Below are 21,182 nucleotides of genomic sequence, written 5' to 3' on the forward strand. Positions count from 1 at the left end.
CCCAACTCTTTTCTTTTTATTTAGTCTTTCTTATGAAAGTCAACATAAGCCAGATTAGAGTAACATTTAATGAGATATTACTTTAAGATCAAGTGAGGATATTATAATACCTTCTCCAATCGAGACAAAAATTGGGATCCAGCAAATTTGGTTGTCGAGTGAGACTAGTTGGTCATTAAACAGGGAAAGGGTCCTAGGTTTTTTGTTTGGTCATTAACCAAAATTACCACTAAGTGAACTTTTGTTCAATGAGAGGTGACTTTGAATTATGATAAACTACTTTCTGAATGGGGGTTTGACAAACCATGAGGAATAACATCTGACAAATACATACCCATACTGTATTTAGCCTGGAGAATGAGGCTGAGAGACTGACAACCTCAAACTATTTCTACAAGGTTGATGGACTGATTACATCATCTTTACATTGTCACTTTTGCTGCCTTCAATCCATACTGTGTATTTGACTGAAGAAGCCTACTGAGTAGGTGAAACATTTCAAAAATAAAGATACCCAACTGTTGCACATGTGTCTCACTCACCATGAGTATTCATGTTGATTATCACCCTTAACCTTTCTGCTTCCTTTCCCATTAACATCAGCAACACTTCAGCCATGTAGTGATGAGTGAGCCACACATGTTTAGTACCTGCCATATTGATAATATTATAATACTGTAATAATAAGCTATATCATGATACTAATACTGTATCAAGGGGTTTAACTCATAACCTTACCCTTGCATAGTCAAAATGTGGCTCATAGTGCCCTCCAATTCCATAGTTTGCCACTTGCAGTTCCTCAGCTGTATCCATAGTTAACCCTGTAACAGAGAAACAACTGTTCAGTAGGGAATATACATACATAGAAGTATATTTTCAAAGCACCTAAAGTCAGTACCTGAGCAGCCGGGCTGTGGTTCGTACACCAGTCTATGTGTGGCCAGCAGTAACAGCCTGGTTGATCAGGCCCTGATCCACCCTGAGGCCTAGTCACAGATCGAGCCGCGGGGTCACTGACCCCAAAACCTTCTAAAGGTATATCTAACTTTAAGCCTTAATCATTTTTCTAAGCATATTATTTTTAATAGCTAAAGTAGTAACTAGGTAGTGTAGTGTCTTAATTATCCAAGCCTTTAACCTGAACAGGGCTGCGATGTGGGAGCTGGAAACCTCTCAAAACATTTCAAAGGTAACTACAATTTTTTTTTTTCAGGTTTTACCACAGTGACTGTTCTTACCATGGTAAAAAAAAAAGACAAGTCACTATCACTCATTCACCAGCTATCTTGCCATAATTGTAAGTATATCTTAACCCAAATTACCCTCCAAGTCACAACAGCCTGCACCAACCATCAGAGTGCAGGCACTGTATTTCCCACCTCTAGAATTTAAATATAATTAACTGGTTTTAAGAACAAATTTTAAGGCAAATTGTAGGCAAATTGCTGGAGTCAATTGTAGGCAAATTGCTGAAGTAAATTATAGCTGAGATTATAAGAAGCCATCTGGATAAGCATAATCTGATTAATGTTACTCAGCATGGATTCACGAGAGGCCGTTCTTGTCTAACTAATTTATTAACTTTCTTCAGTAAAGCTTTTGAGGCTGTTGATCACAATAAAGAATTTGATATTATTTACTTAGATTTTAGTAAGGCTTTTGATAGAGTTCCGCACCAAAGACTGTTAAAGAAAGTGGCAGCTCATGGCATTCAGGGAAAAGTGCTCTCACGGATCGAGTCATGGCTCACAGACAGGAAGCAGTGTCCATAAATGGGGTTAAATCCGAGTGGGGATCTGTAACAAGTGGAATTCCACAGGGATCAGTCTTGGGCCTGTTGTTGTTTATAATATATATCAATGATCTTGATGAGGGAATTACTAGTGAAATGAGCAAATTCGCCGATGACACAGAGATAGGTAGGATAATTCATTCAAACGTAGATATCAGGGAACTTCAGGAGGATTTAGACAAACTCAATACCTGGTCAGAGAAGTGGCAGATGCAGTTCAATGTAGATAAATGCAAGGTTCTGAAGCTCGGGAGTGCCCACAACCCTAGCACTTATAAGTTAAATAATGTAGAACTTAGCCATACAGATTGCAAAAAGGACTTGGGGGTTATGATAAGCAGCAACCTAAAACCAAGAGAGCAATCCTTAAGCGTACGTAATAAGGCAAACAGATTACTGGGATTTATATCAAGAAGTGTAAGCAACAGAAGTTCAGCGGTTATATTACAGCTTTATACATCATTAGTAAGGCCTCACCTAAATTATGCAGCTCAGTTCTGGTCTCCATATTACAGAATGGACATAAATTCGTTAGAAAACATTCAGCGTAGAATGACTAAATTAATACATAGCATTAGAAATCTTACCTATGAAGAGAGATTGAAGACCCTTAAATTACATTCACTTGTTAGACGAGGAATGAGGAGAGGCATGATCGAAGCGTATAAGTGGAAGATGGGTATTAATAAAGGGGATATTAATAAGGTCTTGAGGATATCTCTCCAAGAGAGAACCCGCAGTAATGGATTTAAATTAGACAAGTTTAGATTTAGAAAGGACATAGGAAAGTATTGGTTTGGAAATAGGGTAGTTGATGAGTGGAACAGTCTACCTAGTTGGGTTATTGAGGCTAAGACCTTGGGTAGTTTCAAATTTAGGTTGGATAGATGCATGTGTGAGAGGGGTTGGATTTGAGTGGGACTTGCATATGGGTGGATAGAGTTATCAAAGCTTATTTCTTGGGTAGTTTTGAAAATATGGTTGGGTAAATGTTTTGTTAGTGGGATTGATTGTAAAGGACCTGCCTAGTATGGGCCAACAGGTCTGCTGCAGTGTTCCTCCTCTCTTATATTCTTATGTTAACATAAGAACATGCCAAACAGAAATGCCAAACACGACCTACATTACTCAGGAGGAAAAGGCATTCCCAGGACATAAGCCTATGAAAGACAGGCTTACTCTCTTGATGTGTGCTAATGCTAGTGGTGATTGCAAAGTGAAGCCTTTATTGGTGTATCACTATGAAACTCCCAGAGCATTCAGGCAAAACGATGTCCTCAAGGCTAATTTGTGTGTGCTGTGGAGGGCAAACACTAAGGCATGGGTCACTAGGGAGTTTTTCTATGACTGGTTACACCATGCATTTGCCCCCACTGTGAAAAATTACCTCCTGGAAAATAAATTGGACCTTAAGTACCTCCTGGTATTAGACAATGCTCCCGGTCATCCTTCAGACTTGGCAGAGCGATTTTCTGGGGACATGAGCTTCATTAAGGTCAAGTTTTTGCCTCTTTAATACCACTCCTCTCCTGCAGCCCATAGACCAGCAGGTCATTTCAAACTTCAAAAAACTCTACACAAAAGCTATGTTTCAAAAGTGCTTTGAAGTGACCTCAGACACTCGATTGACTCTAAGAGAGTTTTGGAAAGATCACTTTAGTATCCTCAGTTGTGTAAACCTTATAGGTAAGGCTTGGGAGGGAGTGACTAAGAGGACCTTGAACTCTGCTTGGAAGAAACTGTGGCCAGAGTGTGTAGACAAAAGGGATTTTGAAGGGTTTGAGGCTAACCCTGAGAAGCGTATGCCAGTTATGGAATCAAGTGTGGCATTGGGGAAGTCCTTGGGGTTGGAGGTTACTGGGGAGGATGTGGAAGAGTTGGTGGAGGAGGACAATGAAGAACTAACCACTGATGAGCTGCAAGATCATCTTCAACAGCAAGAGGCCAGACCTGAGGAAACTGCTTCGGAGGAGGGGAGAGAGAAATTGAAGAAGTTGCCTACTTCAAAGATTAAGGAAATGTGTGCAAAGTGGCTTAAAGTGCAAACCTTTATGGATGAAAATCACCTTCACACAGCTATTGCAAGCCATGTTGGTGACTATTACAAGGACAATGTTGTGAACCACTTTAGACAAATTATAAAGGAACGAGAGGTACAGAGCTCTATGGATAAATATGTTGTGCGACAGAGGTCCAGTGACTCTCAAGCTGGTCCTATTGGCATTAAAAGAAGAAGGGAAGTAACCCCAGAAAAGGACTTGCTACCTGAAGTCCTAATGGAAAAGGATTACCCTTCTAAACATTAACAACTTCCACGCTCTCCCCTTCTCCCATCCCATCAATCATCACCAGATCTTCAATAAAGGTAAGTGTCAGTTTGTGTGTATTAAAATTAATATTTCATGTCGTAAAAAAAATTGATTTTTTCATACTTTAGGGTGTCAGGAACGGATTAATTTGATTTCCATTATTTCTTATGGGGAAAATTAATTCACCTTACGATAATTTCGGCATACGATGAGTTCTCAGGAACGGATTAATATCGTAAGGCGGGGGTCCACTGTATAACCACTGAACTTCTGTTGCTTACACTTCTTGATATAAATCCCAGTAATCTGTTTGCCTTATTACATGCACTTAAGCATTGCTGTCTTGGTTTAAGGCTATTGCTTATCATAACCCCCAAGGCCTTTTTGCAATCTGTATGGCTAAGTTCTACATTATTTAACTTATAAGTGCTAGGGTTATGGACACTTCCGAGCTTCAGATCCTTGCATTTATCTACATTGAACTGTATCTGCCACTTTTCTGACCAGGTACTGAGTTTGTCTAAATCTTCCTGAAGTTTCCTGATATCTACGTTCGAATCAATTATCCTACCGATCTTTGTGTCATCGGCGAATTTGCTCATTTCACTAGTAATTCCCTCATCACGATCATTGATATATGTTATAAACAACAACGGGCCCAAGACTGATCCCTGTGGAACGCCACTTGTTACAGATCCCCACTCGGATTTAACCCCATTTATGGACACTCTCTGCTTCCTGTCTGTGAGCCATGACTCAATCCATGAGAGCACTTTTTCCCCAATGCCATGAGCTGCCACTTTCTTTAACAGTCTCTGGTCCGGTACTCTATCAAAAGCCTTACTAAAATCTAAGTAAATAATATCAAATTCTTTATTGTGATCAACAGCCTCAAAAGCTTTACTGAAGAAAGTTAATAAATTAGTTAGACAAGAACAGCCTCTCGTGAATCCATGCTGAGTAACATTAATCAGATTATGCTTAACTAGATGGCTTCTTATAATCTAAGCTATAATTGACTCTAGTAATTTGCCTACAATTGAGGTCAGGCTTATTGGGCTGTAATTTGACGGTAACGACTTGTCTCCAGCTTTAAAAATAGGAATTACATTAGCCATCTTCCACATATCAGACACTACACCTGTCTGAAGAGATAAATTAAAAATATTAGTTAATGGTTCACAGAGTTCCATTTTGCATTCCTGAAGAACTCTTGAAAAAAGCTCATCAGGTCCCAATGACTTACTTTGCTTCAGTCGGTCTATTTGTTTCATAACCATTTCACTAGTGACTGTGATGTTACATAATTTATCTTCTTCAGGTCCACTATAAAAATTAATTACTGGGATATTGTAAGTGTCTTCCTGTGTAAAAAACGAGAGAAAATAATTATTTAAAATCGAGCACATTTCATTCTCTTTGTCAGTAAGATGCCCATAATTATTTTTAAGGGGACCTATCTTATCTCTAACTTTTGTTCTATACACCTCGAAAAAACTTTTTTGGGTTAGTTTTCGGATCCCTAGCAACTTTAATTTCATAGTCCCGTTTAGCTTTTCTTATCCCCCTTTTTAACATCCCTCTTAATGTCAATATACTGATTCATAAGATGACCCTCACCTCTTTTGATACGCCTATAAATTCCTTTCTTCTGCCCTAAAAGATATTTGAGCCTATTATTCATCCATTTTAGATTATTTCTATTTGATCTAATTTCTTTATACAGGATAAATGTTCTGTCATACTGATAGCTCTCTTCGTTACCCCAGTCAACAGATGATAAGTGTTCTCTAAGCCCATCTTCATAAACATTAATCTGCTCACAGTCCAAGAATACTTTAAATAACAAAAAAACAGTCTACTTCAATGACTTGAATTTAACATACTCACAACCACCTGTTGTATGGTCAAGCCACTATCTCTCAAAACCTCCTTCATCCCATCTCTCCAACCTATCCCTGGACATCCCTATCCTGTCTTCTTTCCACCCCAAATTTATACACCTTCCTGGTCAGCCTAGCCAGCTATCCGTTCAAAATGAGTAAACCATTTCAAAAACCCAACATCTGCTCCCCAAATTACACCTGTCATACCATCATACCATCTTACTCTTTAACTAATTATTATCAAGCTAATACAGTGGAACCTCGGCTTATGAATTTAATCCTTTCGGCAGCCTTGTTCGTATCCTGATTTGTTTGTATGCCGAGTCAATTTTCCTCATTTAAATTAACTGAAATGGCATTAATCCATTCCAGCTTTGTGAAGCCCCATGATTTGAGCTAATATCAACTCTACGGCTTATTTATACATCACAATTCATCTAATTTCACCATCACTTAACCCTTTCAGGGTCCAAGGCCCAAATCTGGAGTCACGCACCAGTGTCCAAGGATTTTCAAAAAAAAAATTTGTTATTTTTTCTTATGAAATCGTAGAGAATCTTTTTGTGAAGGTAATAAAACAAAAAGTACGAAATTTGGTGGAAAATTGACGAAATTATGCTCTCGCGAATTTCGATGTGTCAGCGACATTTACGAATCGGCGATTTTGCCGACTTTGACTCCCATTTTAGGCCAATTACATTATTCCAATCAACCAAATTCTTAGCTATTTCACTAGTATTACTTCTATTCTATCGATTGAGCACAAGAAATCGCCAAGTCAACTGTTTCAACTACAAAATAAAGTGATCGGAAATTGTTAATTTGGCCAATTTAACACAAAGTTCAAAATATTCCAATTTCAAAATAGGGTCCAGAATAAACAATGTAGGCATTTCTGGCACTAAACTAACGTTTCCTCTGTTCATTAGTTATGTTTTGAGGCTTTACAAATAAATTCCATTTTGATTTTTTATTCACATAATGAATTTTTATTCACACCAAAAAATAGAAGATTTACTGTTATGCAATACTGTAATAATTGTATAACTATCATCACCATATTTGTGAATGTATATTAGACCCACCAGCTGACGTGTATTAGATGTGTGAGGTCGTTTGTTTACTCTTGAATATCGGCAAAAATTTAACATTTCCGCTACTTTGAGCTCAGTTTCAAGCCATTTCCAGTGCTAAAACCAATCAAAATCATTTCTATTTCTGTAATATGTCTTCCATTCTATCAAATGAGACCAAGAAATCGTAAATACAACTATAAAAAACATACGAAAAAACACTGCAAAGTTGCTGTTTTATTAATCGAAAAATCATGATTTAAGTTTTTTCTCTCATTATACACAGTGTGCTGCAGGATCTGTTTTATGTGGTGCACACATACCACATAGATGTATTCTCTCATATCTAGGCCCAAATGTACCACTCACAGTTTATCAGAGTGAGCTGAGCTCATGGCGTAGATCTACGGTTTGGACCCTGAACGTAAAGCCGTAGATCTACGGGACGGACCCTGAAAGGGTTAAGGAATGCACAATAGGTGCATCATTGTCAATGTTCAGCATTTCTTCGATGTCAGCTTCCTGTAACTCCATTAGCACACAGTCAAGATGAGTAAATAGAATTGTCAATGCTTACTGCTTGGGTACATTTATTCTGTTATTGGGTTGGATCTGTGAAGGACCTGCCTAGTATGGGCCAACAGGCCTACTGCAGTGTTCCTCCTTTCTTATGTAATCATACTTATGATTACGAAGAGATCTCCATTTATGATTTTTTCTTAATAATGTACACCGTGCTCAGAGTATATACAATCCCCAGAGAGAAATTAGGTCTAATTATAATTATCCCAAATGGGTTAACAGGAGGCTAAAGCATCTATTAGGGGAGAAAAGGGGAATTTATAGGTGCATCAGAAGAGGAGAGGTTAACCTTACTGACCAATATGTTCAGCTTAAAAGAGAAGTAAGAAGGGGGATTAGAAAGGCTAAATGTGACTATGAAATTAGAGTTGCTAATGAATCAAAGACCAATCCAAAGGGGTTCTTTCAAGTGCACTGGACGAAGGTTAAGGAAAAAGTAGGACCTCTGACAACTGGGAATGGACAGCTGATGGATAACGAACTGGAAATGTGTTCCATATTTAATGACTAGTTTTCGTCAGTTTTTACACAGGAAGACATAAATGAGATTCAAGAAATTAACAATTATTCAGTTCCTGACGAATTCAAATTGACTAATATTACTGTCACGAGGGACATGGTTATCAAACAGATAGACAAACTGAAGCAAAGTAAGTCCCCGGGGCCCAACGAGTTGTTTTCCAGGGTACTTAAGGATTGCAAGATGGAACTTAGTCAGCCATTAACAAGTGTGTTTAATGCATCCATCCTTACTGGTGTTGTGCCAGAGTAGTGGAAGCTGGCTAATGTGGCTTCTATATTCAAATCAGGGGATAAGTCCGTTCCTTCAAATTACTGTCCAATAAGCCTGACATCTATAGTGGGCAAGTTACTAGAATCAATTATAGATGACATTATTAGAAGTCACCTTGAAGAGTATAACTTGATTAATGAATCTCAGCATGGGTTCACGAGAGGTCGTTCCTGCCTGACAAATTTACTGACATTCTTCAATAGACATTTGAGGCAGTAAACAGTGATAAAGAATATGATATTATTTATTTGGATTTTAGTAAAGCCTTCGATAGAGTACCTCACAAGAGACTCTTAAGAAAAGTGGCAGCTCATGGTATAGGAGGTAAAGTTCTAGCATGGATAGAGGCATGGCTTACCAATAGAAAGCAGAGAGTTTCGATTAATGGAGTTAAATCTGAATGAGGATTAGTCACTAATGGCGTTATACAAGGATCAGTTTTAGGCCCTCTCTTGTTCATAATTTACATTAATGACCTTGATGAAGGGATTACAAGTGACGAGCAAATTTGCTGATGATACAAAGATAGGCCGTGTGATTAATTCTGAGGAGGACAGCAATGAACTCCAGGGGGATTTGGACAAATTAATGTCTTGGTCTGAAAAATGGCAGATGAAGTTCAATGTGGATAAGTGTAAGGTACTTGCCCTTGGTAATGAAAATAACACTCGAGGCTAAAAACTAGGTGAAGTACAGCTTGATCATACAGAATGTGAAAAAGACTTGGGAGTCATGGTAAGCAGAAACCTAAAGCCAAGACAGCAGTGCCGAAGTGTGCACAACAAGGCTAACAGATTACCTGGATTTATCTCAAGAAGTATAAGAAACAGAAGTCCAAAAGTTATTTTAGAGCTCTATACATCACTAGTGAGGCCTCATTTAGATTATGCTGCTCAGTTTTGGTCCCCTTACTGCAGGATGGATATAGACTCATTAGAGAACATACAGAGAAGAATGACTAAAATGATATACTGTGTAAGGAATCTCCCGTATGAAGATAGACTTAAAGCCTTAAATCTCCACTCTCTGGAGAGATGTAGAATGAGGGGAGATATCATTGAAGTGTATAAGTGGATGATGGGCATAAACAAAGGAGATATTAATAAATACACAAATAACCCGCACATAAAAGAGAGAAGCTTACGACGACGTTTCGGTCCGACTTGGACCATTTACAAAGTCACACTAACCAGAAGTGGAGCAAGACAGCTATATATAGGCAGGAAGAGGTGGTGGTGGTGGTGGTAGTAGTAGTAGTAGTAGTAGTAGTAGTAGTAGTAGTAGTAGTAGTAGTAGTACAAGAAAGGTATATAATACCGACAAGATGAAATTAAGACACATGTGCAACACCCGGGCATCCCCATCGTAGACGTTTCGCCATCCAGCAAGCCACTGGAGGGCAAAACGTCCACAACAAAGACACCCAGACGCCGCACATGTGTCTTCAGAACACCCATGACTTAACCTGACTCCTCATTTTTTCTTTTTCTCTTTCTTCTTCTCCCTCTTCCCCTTTCCTCTTTCCTTTTTCTCCTCTGGGTTGTCTTTCTCTCTTCTGTCTCGTGTTTCCGTTCCTTCTTCATTTATTTCACCACTTCCCCTTTCACGCACCTCTGTGCGCTTGCTCTCCCTCTGTGGGCACCTAGCTCTCTTGCAGTGCTCCCCTTGTATTTGACTGGCTCATCCTCCTTATTCTCCACTTCTACCACTACCACTACTACTACCTCTTCTACTACTACTACTGATGAGATTAAGACACATGTGCGGCGTCTGGGTGTCTTTGTTGTGGACGTTTCGCCCTCCAGTGGCTTGCTGGATGGCGAAATGTCTACGATGGGGATGCCCGGGTGTTGCGCATGTGTCTTAATTTCATCTTGTCGGTATTATATACCATTCTTGTACTACTACTACTACTACTACCACCACCTCTTCCTGCCTATATATAGCCATCCTGCTCCACTTCTGGTTAGTGTGACTCTGTAAATGGTCCAAGTCGGACCGAAACGTCGCCGTAAGCTTCTCTCTTTTATGTGCGGGTTATTTGTGTATCGTTCCAGTCACGGTGTTGTGCCTTTTTTTTGTTAGTTAGATATTAATAAAGTACTGAGGGTGTCGAACCAGGTAAGAACCAGAAATAATGGATTTAAGTTGGATAAATTTAGATTTAGAAAGGACATAGGTAAGTACTGGTTTTTTAACAGAGTTGTGGATGCGTGGAACAATCTTCCCAGTAGGGTGATCAAGGCTAGGACCTTGGGTAGCTTTATGGAGAGGCTGGACAAATATATGAGTGGGAGGGGCTGGGTTTGATTGGTGTCATTGGGTACGGGAGTTAATTCTTGGGTAGCAGTCGTTTTGATAAGGACCTGCCTTGTATGGGCCAGTAGACCTTCTGCAGTGTTCCTCCATTCTCATGTTCTTATCTCAAACACATCTCTGACATCTCCAGCATCCTCCTTGCTGCAATGTTCTAGGACCTTACCTCACACCAATACAAAAGTGCTGACACTACCATTATAATATGCTTGGCTACATTTCAGTAAGACCCCTGTATCTGTGGGGGGATATGTTCCAAGGACCTGCCACAGATACCAAAACTGTGGATAGTAGTAAATCCTATATACAAGTCCTATACATACCTATCATAAAGTTTAATTTATAAACTATGCACAATAAGTGGAGAATTATCACTTTTTCACTAATGGAAAGTACTTCACAGCTTCTCTTACTATTTGAAGAACTACCACCTTCTCTGCTTTTGCACTTTGGGGTCATTATTTGTCATTCACTGATCTATCTGGTGACATCATCCACTCTCTTCTCAATCATAGGCACACTCATCAACATTTGCTCCCTCATCATTCATAGACCCACCTGTTGACAATACCCATGCCACACCTCATTATTCATCAACCCGTCTGTTTACAACATCCAATCCTTGTTATTCAGCCTCATCTGCTGACATCATCCACCCCAAAAATTTTAAGCTTCAACTGTATAACTGTAAAATTAAGAATTCAATCTTCCTTAATTACACTTACCTGTTATACTTTCAATACGATGATTGACTCCTGCTACTACCTTGTGATCTCCATGCTTCAGCCAAGATGATTTGCTGATACGGTAAGATGCAGTTTCAAGTTCACCAGTCTTGTAATTCTGGACAGTTGCCCTTTTAAACTGTAATATACAATATCAATTCAATGTACTTTTTTCTCTGTGCTTTGCATAATTTTTATTTTATAACCACAAAAGCCATCTCTCACCAAGGTACGGTGGTCAAAAAAAGGAAATACATTCACCATCTTTAATTCAACAGCTGTCTTGCCATAAGTATGCAGACATCACAATTCAAGTGATCCTCTGAACTGCACTATCATCTTCCCTCCTTCAGAATGTAAGCACTCATTTTCCACCTCCAGGCTTAAAGTCCAATTAATGAGTTTCCCCTGTATTCCTTCAGTATGTCAAGCCATAAAATCCACTTGTCTCTACTCACTTCGATCTAACATGTTTACACGAGCCTGCTGGGCGATACAATACAATTTTTATTTCTTACTCATCTTATTCTGCTCCATCCTGGCCCTATATCACTCTCTTATTTACCCCTATCTCACCTATGGAATTTGTGCATGGGGCTCAACAACAATTAACCATCTCAGACCACTAATTACCCAACAAAAGGCTGCAGTTAGAATGATAACAAATTCTCACTATAGGCAGCACACTCCACCAATATTCAAAACACTCAACCTACTCACCATACAAAACATCCATACTTATTATTGCACCTATTACATACATAGAACACTTAACTCTGATATTAACCCTCCCCTCAAACATCTCCTTGCCAACCTCAACAGAACACATGACCATAACACAAGGCACAGATCACTCTTTGATGTTCCTCGTGTCCATCTCAAGCTATGCAAAAACTCAATGCACATAAAAGACCCTAAAATCTGGAATTCATTACCTGTAAATATAAAAGAAACACTACCTGTTTATAAATTCAAGTCTCTTCTCAAAGATCACTTACTCACCCAAAACCAAATAAATACTGAATAACTGAACCTTATAAATTGTATATCTTACATGTTTCTCACAATTATATCACATAAATGTTACACCTAAAACCCAATCTAACAGAATACTCCATTCGACTGAATGTACAGCAATGCATGCAACCATATGACCTGTCTTTGTAATACTCATTTGTGCTTTATAGTTATCTGTTTACAATAATATAGGTAGTAGGTTGGTAGACAGCAACCGCCCAGGGAGGTACTACCGTCCTGCCAAGTGAGTGTAAAACGAAAGCCTGTAATTGTTTTACATGATGGTAGGATTGCTGGTGTCCTTTTTTCTGTCTCATGAACATGCAAGATTTCAGGTCCGTCTTGCTACTTCTACTTACACTTAGGTCACACTACACATACATGTACAAGCACATATATACACACCCCTCTGGGTTTTCTTCTATTTTCTTTCTAGTTCTTATTCTTGTTTATTTCCTCTTATCTCCATGGGGAAGTGGAACAGAATTCTTCCTCCGTAAGCCATGCGTGTTGTAAGAGGCGACTAAAATGCCGGGAGCAAGGGGCTAGTAACCTCTTCTCCTGTATATATTACTAAATGTAAAAGGAGAAACTTTCGTTTTTCCTTTTGGGCCACCCCGCCTCGGTGGGATACGGCCGGTGTGTTGAAAGAAGAAAGAAGTTTACAATAATGTCTTATCACTGATTTCATCATTACTTAGTTAATCTTAAGTTAATTGTAAGCCAGCCCGTAATGCTATGCATATAAGTGGCTTTGGCATGCTGCTCTTACCTGTATTTTTTTGTACCTCTGTATGTATGCTCAAATTACTAAATAAATAAATAAATAAATGCCAAAATCCCCTTAACAACCCTTCCTCCATCCTCTGAAGTATACGTATGGCAATCTCACACTATCTTATAATTCCTATGTTCTGAATTCTCTACATAATATTCACAACACACATTGCTCTAAACATGACATCTCCACTGCCTCTAGCCTCATCCTCACTGCAATGTTTAAAGCACATGCCTCACACCCATACTATACTCTAGTACATGTCTATACTCTACTATACTATACTACTCTACTACATTTCTTGTTCTGCCTCTACAGATAAGCTTCCATCTTTCCACAGATGCCTCAATGCACCACCCACCTTTTTCCTCCCATCTATTCTACTGTTAACTTCATCTTTAATAGACCTATCTGCCAATAAGGAAAGAAATATGCAGCTCAATTTAAAGGCTAATTAGAAGTGTACATAACTTTTTCTTTTTCAAAATTATGTATTTCCTCCCTTCTTACATTTGTATACAATAGACATTTCTGGCTTGTTTGAAGCCCTTAAAGTCTCCAGGTTGGCCTACTGCCTATATTCCAAGTACTAACTTGCTTGTCATGACTCCCCAGCATCTTCTGTTATAATAATTGTTATGCATTTTTCTTTTCTTTAAGAATAAACAGTTTTATTCTATTTTAATATACCAGTATAAGAACAAGGAACATAAGAAAGGAGCAGCACTGTGGTAGGGCTACTGGCCCATGCTAGGCAGGTCCAACAGAGGCAGGTCCTACTCATCAACTATATTTGCCTCTTCAATTTTATCATTTCCTTAACTATTTTTAATAAACCTCTTATATTTCTCTCTTTTCCACTTTCGATAAATACAACTGGAAGTATCAAATTTTACTTAAAAATATTAATTCTTTATTCCACCATGATGCTCAACACCTTCTACCTTCAATCTTGCAGGTCTACATAGATACCTTTTTTAGCTGTTATAGTTGTTTAGTTGTTAGAGTTAAAATCTCAACATAGAACATTCTATTAAGTGCAACATAAATAATGGCTACCACAAACACTGCACAACATGAAATGAACTGCAGAAGCACAAAAATCATAGAGAAACTTGTTAGTACCATGAAAAAAAGCAAAGCTACTTACTTTATTCTCCATAAAAATAATAGTTACTACTTTTACCTCTTAAATGCACTTAAATTTATGCATTCATTTTTGCCAACACGGTACACTCAAAGAATATTAGACAGCAATTATAAAAGTATATACGTAGTAGGTTGGTAGACAGCAACCGACCAGGGAGGTACTACCGTCCTGCCAAGTGAGTGTAAAACGAAAGCCTGTAATTGTTTTACATGATGGTAGTATTGCTGGTGTCCTTTTTTCTGTCTCATGAACATGCAAGATTTCAGGTATGTCTTGCTACTTCTACTTACACTTAGGTCACACTACACATACACGTACAAGCATATATATACATACCCCTTTAGGTTTTCTTCTATTTTCTTTCTAGTTCTTATTCTTATTTATTTCCTCTTACCTCCATGGGGAAGTGGAACAGAATTCTTCCTCCATAAGCCATGCGTGTTGTAAGAGGCGACTAAAATGCCGGGAGCAAGGGGCTAGTAACCTCTTCTCCTGTATATATTACTAAATGTAAAAGGAGAAACTTTCACTTTTCCTTTTGGGTCACCCCGCCTCGGTGGGATACGGCCAGTGTGTTGAAAGAAAAGAAGGAATTATAAAAGTAAATTAGTATCAGCAGAAAACAAGACATACATTGCAGAACAATTAGAGTATTTTTGCTAAGCAGAGCTGCATAAAGCTCTACACAAAGCAAAACACTGCCTCAATAAAAGCTTGTTCTGCAATGTATCTTTTCTTCATTATTGCCAGCAGTCTGCCATTTGGAACTAGAGTATCAGTTAATGATTTTTGAAGGTATCATATGGAATGCTATGATACAAGACAATACTGCAGTTCTCAATGCAAATGCAATTTAGAGATTATCTCAAGAAGGGGTGACAAGAGCACTGCCCACTAAGCACAAGCTTGAATAAAGCAGGTTATTAGTAAACTCAGAACCTGGAGTGTTAATAGAGAGGTAAAGGCCTTCAAGACAACTTAGATTACTGCAGAAGGTACCTTGATATAATGGCCACTGTTGCTTATAAACCATAAGCAACAATAGTCTGGCTGATAAGGGTGTCATTGGGGAACTTGGCTTCAGGCTAAAGTGAGCAGAAAACTATCAAAACTGGCCAGAGACAATACAAAGATGACTTTTCTTACCAGATGGTTCATACAACTACATGAGAAGAGCTATGTTAAGAGGATATCAATGTTTAAATAGTTTTTTTTCCTTTTGGATCATGAATAAATTAACATAAAACTAAAGAACAAAGTACTTACCATGGGTGTTGCCAGTTCTTTAATAACAGCAATTTCCTTGTCACTGAGAATATCATAGTATATAGACACAGTTGGGTCAATGTGTACCACCTCTGTCTTCACAGGACTGATTCGAAGGAAATCACTAGGCCCATGCTGCAAGAAGAATTATAAGTTTTAATTAAGAAAAATAATAATATTCGCCTTCAGAAAGAGGCACAAGTGCTATGTACAGAAGTAAAAAAACAAAGACTTTACAACTGTTCCGTGAAACCTTTGTTCATCATTTCTTCAGTATTGAACACATATATACTTTAACTCTTGTTCATAGTTTAGAAATTGAGTAGGAAATATTAGGACCAAACTAGTAGCCTCACATTTTTAAATCAAATGATATACAAACTTGGCAAATGCAAGCCAGCAGGTTTAGTCATTAGTATATCTTATACATATGATACTTTCATGATAAGATAAGTCTGACTGAATGGTTTCCATCATCAAAAAGATTAAGGTTAATGGAACAATTGTTAATATCAAGCTCCTACTACAGAAAGCTTTTACTAAAATATGTAGCAGTGGCACTGTAAGGGGAGCGGGCTGCCCCGGGTGACACTATTTAAGGGGTAACACCATAGAGCCCCTAAAGGTGATACTAATACACAAAACAGTGTTGCAGCAACATAAGAGAAAAATCCTTCATTTCTATATAGCCTATTATGTATATGATTACAGAGTACAAATAAGCCTATATAGAGAAAATCATTGATTTTGATACTGTGATAGATGATTTTGCAGGACTGAAGGCAAAGAAATGTAGATCAGATTCACTGAGATGTTACCTGTACTCAAGGTCAAATCAGAACTAGTGTTTCTCTGATATTGCAATGTTTTTCTTTATTTTTCCAGATTTTCTTTTTTTTTTTTTTGCATTATAGAAGATGAATAAATGTAGGATCTGTTGGCTGTACTCAAAGTGGTATTTGAGTTTATGTTTCCTAAATACTGTATTAATATGATTATTCATTCTACCATTAATAAAGTTGAGAAGTATTCTCCTGTTCGGTTCAAGGTCCTTAACCCTTTGGGGGTCGCCAGGCCCTCTCAGAGACTTGTTCTCAGTGTTGCCAAAATTTAAAAAAAAAAAAAAAAAAAAAAAAATTATTTTTTTCTTAGGAAAAGATAGAGAATCTTTTCCCGATCATAATGACACCAAAAGTATGAAATTTGATGGGAAACTTATGGAATTATGTTCTCGCGAAGTTAGCGGTATTGAGGATGTTTATGCATCGGCGATTTTGCCCACTTTGAGCCCTATTTTCGGCCAATTCCAGCACACTAGTCGACAAAAATCATAACTATTTCGCTAGAGCTCCATTTTTCTATCGAATGAGTACAAGAAACCACCCATTTACCGATTTCAACTATCCAATAAAGTGGTCAGAATTTAGCAATTTTGCCAATTTCACACAAATTTCAAGAGATGCCAATTTCCAAATAGGGCCCAGAATAAACAAGAAAGACATTCCTGGCACTAAAATAACATTTCCTCTGTTCATTAGTCATGTCCCCACGCCCCTCTTACATTCTTTTGCTTTCCACTTTGATTTTTTATTCTCACAAAACAAAAATAAGATTTACTGTTATGCAGACTACTGCATTAGTGTAGAAATGGTATAAATATTATTGGCGCACTTGTGAAAGAATATTAGACTCACCAGTTGACGTGTATTGACGCTTAGCATGATTTGTTTACTTTTGAACTTCGGTAAAAAGCGAACATTTCTGCTACTTTGAGCTCAATTTCAAGGTACTTTTCATCGTAAAACCAGTCAAAATCATCTCAATTTATGTCATGTGTCTTCCATTCTATAAAATGAGACCAAGAAAACTAGAATACAACAATAAATACCATATGAAAATACAATGCAAAGTCGCTGTTTTAATCCAAAAACACGGTCAAAGTTTTTTTTTTCTCATTACGCACTGTGTGCTACAGGATTTTTTTTATACTGCGCACACTGACCACAGACCCATTCTTTCATATGTAGGCCTACCAGCTTTCTCTCACTAGATTTGAGGGTGCTAAAATTTAGGTGTACTAGTACGTCAAAAACCCTGGGGCATAAGCTGTACTAGTACGGCCAAAACCCCCAAAGGGTTAAACATTCTCATTGCTAAACATTAGTCACTGGTCATGCAGTAGTGATGTAACTGGAGTTTAATTTCCCCATCCCCCTGCCCTTGGACTTCATGGGGGTGACACCAAAGATTCTGCCCCGGGTGACACCAACCTAGCGACGCCACTGCCCCACTGAAAAGCAGGGGTGCCACTAGCACGATAAGAGACAACACAATAAGTGTCAGGGGCCCAAAACTGTTCAACTGCTTCCCAGCATACATAAAGGATATTACCAACAGAACTCTGGCTGTCTTCAAGCAAGCACTAGACAGGCACCTAAAGTCAGTACTTGACCTGCCAGGCTGTGGTTCATATGTTGGATTATGTGTGGCCAGCAGCAACAGCCTGGTTGATCAGGCCCTGACACACCATGAGGCCTGGTCACAGACAGGGCTGTGGGGGCGTTGAACCCCGGAACTCTCTCTACGTATACTACAAATATACACTACACAAAACAGCAACACAATAAACATGACTACACTACATGAAACAACACTACACTAAAAACACTACACTAAACAAGACTACACTACACTAAACATGACTACACTACACTACACTAAACAACACTACACTACACTAAAGAACAATACACTACACTAAACAACACTACATTACACCAAACACTACACTACACCAAACAACACTACACTAAACAACACCACACTACACTAAACAACACTGCACTACACTAAACAACACTGCACTACACTAAACAACACTGCACTACACTAAACAACACTACACTGCCCTAAACAACACTACATTACACAAACACTACACTAAACAACACCACACTGGCAGTCTTCAACAGACCCCTGGCAGTCTTCAAGCTGGCACTGGACAAGCACCTAAAGTCGGTTCCTGACCAGCCGGGCTGTGGCTCATACGTTGGTTTGTGTGCAGCCAGCAGTAACAGCCTGGTTTATCAGGCTCTGATCCACCAGGAGGCCTGGTCACAGACCGGGCCGCGGGGGCATTGAGCCCCGGAACTCTCTCCAGGTAAACTCCAGGTAAACACAACACTAAAGAACACTACACTACAGTAAATAACACTACACTAAACAAACTACATTACACAACACTATACTAAACAACACAACACTAAACACTAAAATAACACTGCACTAAAGAACAATACACTACACTAAACAACAGTACATTAAACACTACATTTCACTAAATAACAATACACTATACTACACAAAACACTACACTAAACACTACCACACTACACTAAACTACACAAAACACTACACTACACTAAACAACTCTACACTAAACAACAATACATTAACCCTTTGAGGGTTTTCGTCGTACTAGTACGTCTTACGCGTAGGGGTTTTTGACGTACTAGTACTCATAAATTCTAGCGGCCTCAAATCTAGTGGGAGAAAGCTGGTAAGCCTTCATATGAAAGAATGGGTCTATGTGGTCAGTGTGCACAGTCTAAAAAAAATCCTGCAGCACACATTGCATAATGAGAAAAAAATAACTTTGACCATTTTTTTTTAATAAATCAGCGACTTTGCAGTGTATTTTCGTATGGTATTTATTGTTGTATTCTAGTTTTCTTGGTCTCATTTTATAGAATGGAAGACATATTACAGAAATTGAGATGATTTTGACTGGTTTTACAATGAAAGGTGCCTTGAAATTGAGCTCAAAGTAGCAGAAATGTTCGATTTTTACCAAACTTCAAAAGTAAACAAATCGTGCCAATCGTGCAATACACGTCAACTGGTGAGTCTAATATTCTTTTACAAGTGCACCAATAATATTTATACCATTTTTTACACTAATGCAGTAGTCTGCATAACAGTAAATCTTATATTTTTTGTGAAAATAAAAATTCAAAGTGGAAAGCAAAAGAATATAAGAGGGGCCTTGAGACATGACTAATGACTAGAGGAAATGTCATTTTAGTGCCAGGAATGTCTATCTTGTTTATTCTGGACCCTATTCGGAAATTGGCATCTTTTGAAATTTGTGTGAAATTGGCAAAATTGCTAAATTCTGACCACTGTACTGGATAGTTGAACTTATAAATGGGTGGTTTCTTGCACCCATTCGATAGAAAAAATGGAGTTCTAGCGAAATATTCATGTTTTTTGTCGACTAGTACAGTGAAAATGGCCGAAAATGGGGCTCAAAGTGGGCAAAATCGCCGATGCGTAAACATCGCCGAGACCGCTAACTTTGCGAGAGCATAATTCCGTAAGTTTTCTATCAAATTTCAAACTTTTGGTGTCTTTATGATCGGGAAAAGATTCTCTATCTTTTCATAGGAGAAAATAAATTTTTTTTTTTTAAATTTGGCCGACCCTGAGAACGAGTTTCGGAGAGGGCCTGTCGACCCTCAAAGGGTTAAACAGCACTACACTACACTAAACAATGCAACACTAAACACTACACTAAACAACACTAAACACCACTACACTACACAACACTACACTAAACACTACACTAAACAACACTACACTACACTAAACACCACTACACTAAACAAAACTACACTAAACAATACACTAAACAACACTACAATACAATGAACACTACACTAAACACTACACTAAATATTACACTACAATAAACAACACTACACTAAACGCTAAACAATATTACACTACACTGTACAACACTACACTAAAGAACAATACACTACACAAAACAACACTACACTACACCGAACACTACACTACACCAAACACTACACTACACCAAACACTACACTACATTAAACACTACACTACACAAAACAACACCACACTACACTAAACAACACTACACTAAAAACTACACTAAACAAAACAACACTAAACACTAAAAAACACTACAATAAACAACACTACACTAAACAACACTACACTAAACAAAACTACACTGCACAACATTACACTACAGTAAACTAAACAAGCCTACACTACACTAAACAACACTTCACTACACTAAGCACGACACTACACTAAACGAGACTACACTACACTAAACATAACACTACACTAAACAACACTACACTAAACAATACTACACAACACTACACTTCACTTAACAAGCCTACACTACATGAAACAACAATACACTACACTAAAGAACACTACACTACACCAAACACTACACTACACCAAACACTACACTAAACACCACACTACACTAAACAACACTGCACTACACTAAACAACACTACACTACACAAACACTACACTACACAAACACTACACTACAAACAAGACTAGTCCCAGAGCTACGGGGATTGTCCTATGAAGAAAGGTTGAGGGAAATCGGCCTGACGACACTGGAGGCCAGGAGGGTCAGGGGAGACATGATAACGACA

General features: G+C 38.3%; 1 protein-coding gene across 10 annotated transcripts in view; it reads right to left on the reverse strand.

The window, feature by feature from the left end:
* Window positions 1-21,182, reverse strand: part of PH4alphaEFB (prolyl 4-hydroxylase subunit alpha-1) — a 193,736-nt gene that overhangs the window by 17,790 nt on the left and 154,764 nt on the right. For 9 of the 10 annotated variants that reach the window (XM_070087846.1, XM_070087844.1, XM_070087843.1 and 6 more), the window contains 3 exons: window positions 15,691-15,825; window positions 11,480-11,618; window positions 739-824 (listed from right to left, as the gene is read on the reverse strand). In XM_070087846.1, coding sequence (XP_069943947.1) covers window positions 739-824; window positions 11,480-11,618; window positions 15,691-15,825 — 360 coding nt within the window. Of the gene's footprint in view, window positions 1-561; window positions 651-738; window positions 825-11,479; window positions 11,619-15,690; window positions 15,826-21,182 lie in introns of those variants that run through there. The other variant, XM_053772429.2, reaches the window with a different exon arrangement.

This window comes from Cherax quadricarinatus, chromosome 23, assembly GCF_038502225.1.
Source record: "Cherax quadricarinatus isolate ZL_2023a chromosome 23, ASM3850222v1, whole genome shotgun sequence".
Lineage (NCBI taxonomy): Eukaryota > Metazoa > Arthropoda > Malacostraca > Decapoda > Parastacidae > Cherax > Cherax quadricarinatus.